At 41.1% G+C, this 4,555-nt stretch overlaps 1 protein-coding gene across 1 annotated transcript in view; it reads right to left on the reverse strand.

The window, feature by feature from the left end:
- LOC116698086 (arginine and glutamate-rich protein 1-B) overlaps nucleotides 1–4,555 on the reverse strand; it is a gene marked incomplete at its 3' end in the record, with an annotated part of 9,283 nt that overhangs the window by 290 nt on the left and 4,438 nt on the right. The window contains 1 exon segment of the mRNA XM_032529857.1: nucleotides 1,376–1,459. Coding sequence (XP_032385748.1) covers nucleotides 1,376–1,459 — 84 coding nt within the window.

Below are 4,555 nucleotides of genomic sequence, written 5' to 3' on the forward strand. Positions count from 1 at the left end.
CAATTACGTTGTCGGAATTAATAACAAGCACACACTAACTCAATTTTCTCGGAAAATCTGCTGTGAAACATGTCAATGGAATGTCATTTGAAGAATCCACGATTTTTGGGCCTTCATGGAGAAAAAAGTCAATATTACTGGGGGGGATGATTTAGGTTTTCTCTATAATTTGACTTAAACTTTTTACCACATTATTATTATTATTATTATTATTATTATTATTATGTTTTTACAGTGTGTTCTGGGGACAGGCAGCTAGCAGATAGTGAGGAGATGTTTTCTGTATGTGACAACAAAAATAGCCTAAAACACGCGTGACATCGCTTAGAGCCCCTTTAAAGTGTACTCTGTTCTGCATTTCTGATACTTTCAGTATTCTGCTACGATTCAACAAATTGCTTGGTGAATTTAAAACTAACTATGGAGTGATTTGGTCACGTTGTGGCGTGGTGACAGCCTTGAGGTCTCAATCAGTGGAGGAAAACAGAGATTCGGAAGAAATACATTTTGGACGTGGGTCGGCTATTCTTAAGGCACTTGAAATCATTTACCATTGATGCATTTTAGAGTTGCATGGATCAATAAAATAATTGATTAGACAATTATTAAATGAATCACCAACTAGTTTGATAAATCCATTGATTGGTTTGAGTAAATCAAGAAGCAAAAAAAGAAAAAAGTCGAAAATAGACAGATTAGTCGACAATTGAAATAGTGGTCCCGGCCCTATTCAGACCTCAGATCCGTATTAGGGGACCACTAAGTCTATATAAGAGACTTCAGATACAGTATAGGGACCACTAAGGTCTATATAAAAGACTTCAGATACAGTATTAGGGACCACTAAGGTCTATATAAAAGAGACTTCAGCTACAGATAGGGACCACTAGGTCTATTAAAAGAGACTTCAGATACAGTATTAGGGACCACTAAGGTCATATAAAAGAGACTTCAGATACAGTATTAGGGGACACTAAGGTCTAATAAAAGAGACTTCAGATACGTATTAGGGGACCACTAAGGTCTATATAAAGAACTTCAGATACAGTATTAGGGGACCACTAAGGTCTATATAAAAGAACTTCAGATACATTATTAGGGACCACTAAGGTCTATATATGGGGGGGAAAGAAAACCAGCGGTCGAAAGGAAGACTTCAGATACATTATTAGGGACCACTAAGGTCTATATAAAAGCATCCAAAAAGCAGCATGTCATGGGACATTTAACGTTAAAAGAGGATAAGTAGTGCGAGTCATTTCGTAGGAGATCGAGGCAGCATACAGAAACAATCATAATTGAGGGCTATGAATTTTGACTGAAATGGGATAAACGTGTCGATAAACAGGCAGAAAAGAAGCAGAGCAGGACGTACCAGCCTGGCCTGAGCGTCGGCGATCTTGCGGTTATTCTCCTCCAGGATTTTTTCCAGCTCCTCCCGCTTAGATTTTTCTTCCTCCTAGATGGGTGACACGGTTCCATGTTAGCGCACGAACAGGCTACAGCCACAAGGCACTTTACGTACGTACATACACACACACACACACGCTTGCCCTCTAATTGTCACATGCATTCAACCACATACACACACCTTACTCATTACACCACAGAGAAGTTTGTTTAGCCTCTCACACATGTCCACACTGTGGAATTCTCTGCAGTCAGCCTACATTATTAATTTCTTTTAAATACAAAGAGGGGGCAAAAAGCATAAAGAGACTGTGGGGGAAAAATGAACCCGCTATTTATTTTCCCTCCCTCTCCTGCTGATGGTACCCTCCTGGAAAAATTAAAAAAAGCTAAGCCACAGCTAGGGCGTTTACTCCATTATTGTGAGACATTAAAATTTTTAAAAAATATATATATAACACGAATTCAAAAAAAGGGGGGGGGGGGGAGAGAGACCCCACTCATCACACTCACAAATAGAAGACAGATGTAAATTGACAAACAATACAATCTAGAAGAAAATACAATTGCTGTTTAGTTTTTTTCTCTAAACATAATTATAATCAAGAGAAGAAAAAAAGGATACAAATAAGGAGGGAATAGTTTTGGCTCACCAATGCACGTATACCTACGCATTTTCCTTGCCTGTGTACCTACACAACTGGTGAAAGCATTCGGCATTAAACGGTTGAATATTTACTGTCCCGTCCGGACTGTGTGGCCCCCCTGCAGAGACAGAGAAGCGCTCCTGGGGTGGGTGGGTAGGTTTGGGGGGGAATTCGGCCATACCGCGCCTGCGGCATTCCTCTTTATAACTGATCTCTGTACTGCTTAGCCTGCGCCTGCAGCCACAGCTCACAATCTTGTTTTTTTTTTTTTTTTTTAATATAGTTTTCCTTTCTTTACAGTGGCTCCGTCCCCACTGAGACGATAGCAGAGCGAAGGAGTGGACAGTACAAAGAGGTGTCTGTGTGTGTTCGAGGAGACCGGACCACGGTACACTTACAGTACAGGACACAAGTCACGGTGAGCTGAAAGGCTGCAGGCCAGCTCGGGTCAAGTGCTAGTTAGGAAGTTGGTGAGTTGTGTTTCCAAAATAAAAAAAAATACAACACAAATGGATTTACAATTAACAATATTAAAAATGAGCAGCAACCCTATAGGAGAAGCAGGTCATGAGTACAAAACACAGTACATTTGTTGTTCTAGGGAGAGAGAAAAAACTGTATGACATGTATGTGTTGTTAGAAAAAAATATATATTAACAGACAAAAAAAAAAAGGTTAGACCAGAGGTAGTTAACCTTGTCAAACAGGAAACAGGAAATGTGGCGGTCCGTCATTATGTATCCAAGAGCTGATGCCGTCTAACAGAAGATTGTCAAAACAAGGATTGTTAAAAGAGAAGGTAAGGGGGTGGTTAAAAATGTTTTAAATTAAAATAAAAACCTGTACAGGACAAACTGTCGGTGAATTAAACAAAAGGGGAGTAACATTTCTACACATCAAACTGGATTTGATCTCCACTCATCTAGGAGCTGTGACATTGTAGGCATCTAGCTCGAGCTTCTTCAGCAGAGCACTTTAAGGCTGGCTTGGATTTTGGTTGGAGGCCCCTTGCTAGTTCTACCGGTCCTGTCAGTAAACAGTGTCTCAGATCAGAGTGGGAGAATTAGAAAGAAAGAAGTGGTAGGAGAGGGGTGACAGAGTAAGTCCACGTAGGTAAAGGAGGTCTGCTCGGACTACATTTCTCACCCTATTAGTGCCGAGCCACTGGCTGCTCCCTAGGCAAGTCAGGGTCACTGGGCTTCAGCTGCCCGTCTCATTCAGCATACATTATTACTGTAGTATAAACAAAGCCACTTTTCTTAATGAAGCCTGGGGAGGTGGCTCACAGACAGAGGTCTACCTTTACTCTCTAAAACACAAAGGGAAAAATACTAGCTTTGAAGAGGCCGGAGATTAGAGGATTGGGCTTCTTATTAGAACTCAAACTACTACTTTTCAAAAGAGTTAATATAAAGCTAGCATTTGGGAACTGGCCAGTGATGTACAGAAACGGTGGCTGTAAAACAGAAGTGTCATCTTAAAAAAAGAGCTCTTTATTGCAGATATTAACAAAGATGCTAGCAAATATGAAAAGGTAAAGTTCAAGCCAAACCAGGGACAAGATGATGGAAAAGAATTTAGCCAGTCAATTTTTGTAACCCTGCCATGGCAAAACTTTCACTGGCAAGTAGAACTGCACGATATTGGAAAAATCTGACACCAAAGCAAGTAAGCGCTGTGACGAACGTTACTCTTCTTCAGTGGTTTTGGAGAGGGAAATTAGGTAGAAATACGCTGGTTGACTAGCATGACACCATTGTAATCATGTAATAATCAATCCAGGCTAATGCTAATGACAGTGACTGCAGGTTGCTTCCTCTACATGTCAGGTTAAGGTTGACTAGCGGGTCCAGCTCGTTAGCTTGTTAGTTTGATAAATTGATCAGACCTGCATGTCACACTACCTAGCAACAAACGTTGTATCCAAGAACAATTAAATCAGTGGAAATGATGTTAGATCAGACACAGACTTCTGTAGTAGACTAGTGTCACGTTTCCAGCGTCGCGGCTCCGAACCGTAACGTTAGCTGGGACGGACGGACCCCTTGTTTCTTTAGGCTAACTACATTAGCTTTAGCCTGGCTGGTAGCAGCTTTCTGCTTGTTTCTTTAGGCTAACTATATTAGCTTTAGCCTGGCTGGTGACAGCTTTCTGCTTGTTTCTTTAGGCTAACTAAATTAGCTTTAGCCTGGCTGGTAGCAGGTTTCTGCTTGTCTCTTTAGGCTAACTATATTAGCTTTAGCCTGGCTGGTAGCAGCTTTCTGCTTGTTTCCTTAGGCTAACTATAGTAGCTTTAGCCTGGCTGGTAGCAGCTTTCTGCTTGTTTCTTTAGGCTAACTATATTAGCTTTAGCCTGGCTGGTAGCAGGATTCTGCGGGGGGGAAATGGCCGGGAGACGTTGTGATAATGTTGCATTAATCAGGTGATTTAGTTCACATTTGCAGCAAACATAAAACACAGACTCCTGTAGCTTCACTTCCCATAACAATAACCCCCGT

This window comes from Etheostoma spectabile, chromosome 11 (assembly GCF_008692095.1).
Source record: "Etheostoma spectabile isolate EspeVRDwgs_2016 chromosome 11, UIUC_Espe_1.0, whole genome shotgun sequence".
NCBI lineage: Eukaryota > Metazoa > Chordata > Actinopteri > Perciformes > Percidae > Etheostoma > Etheostoma spectabile.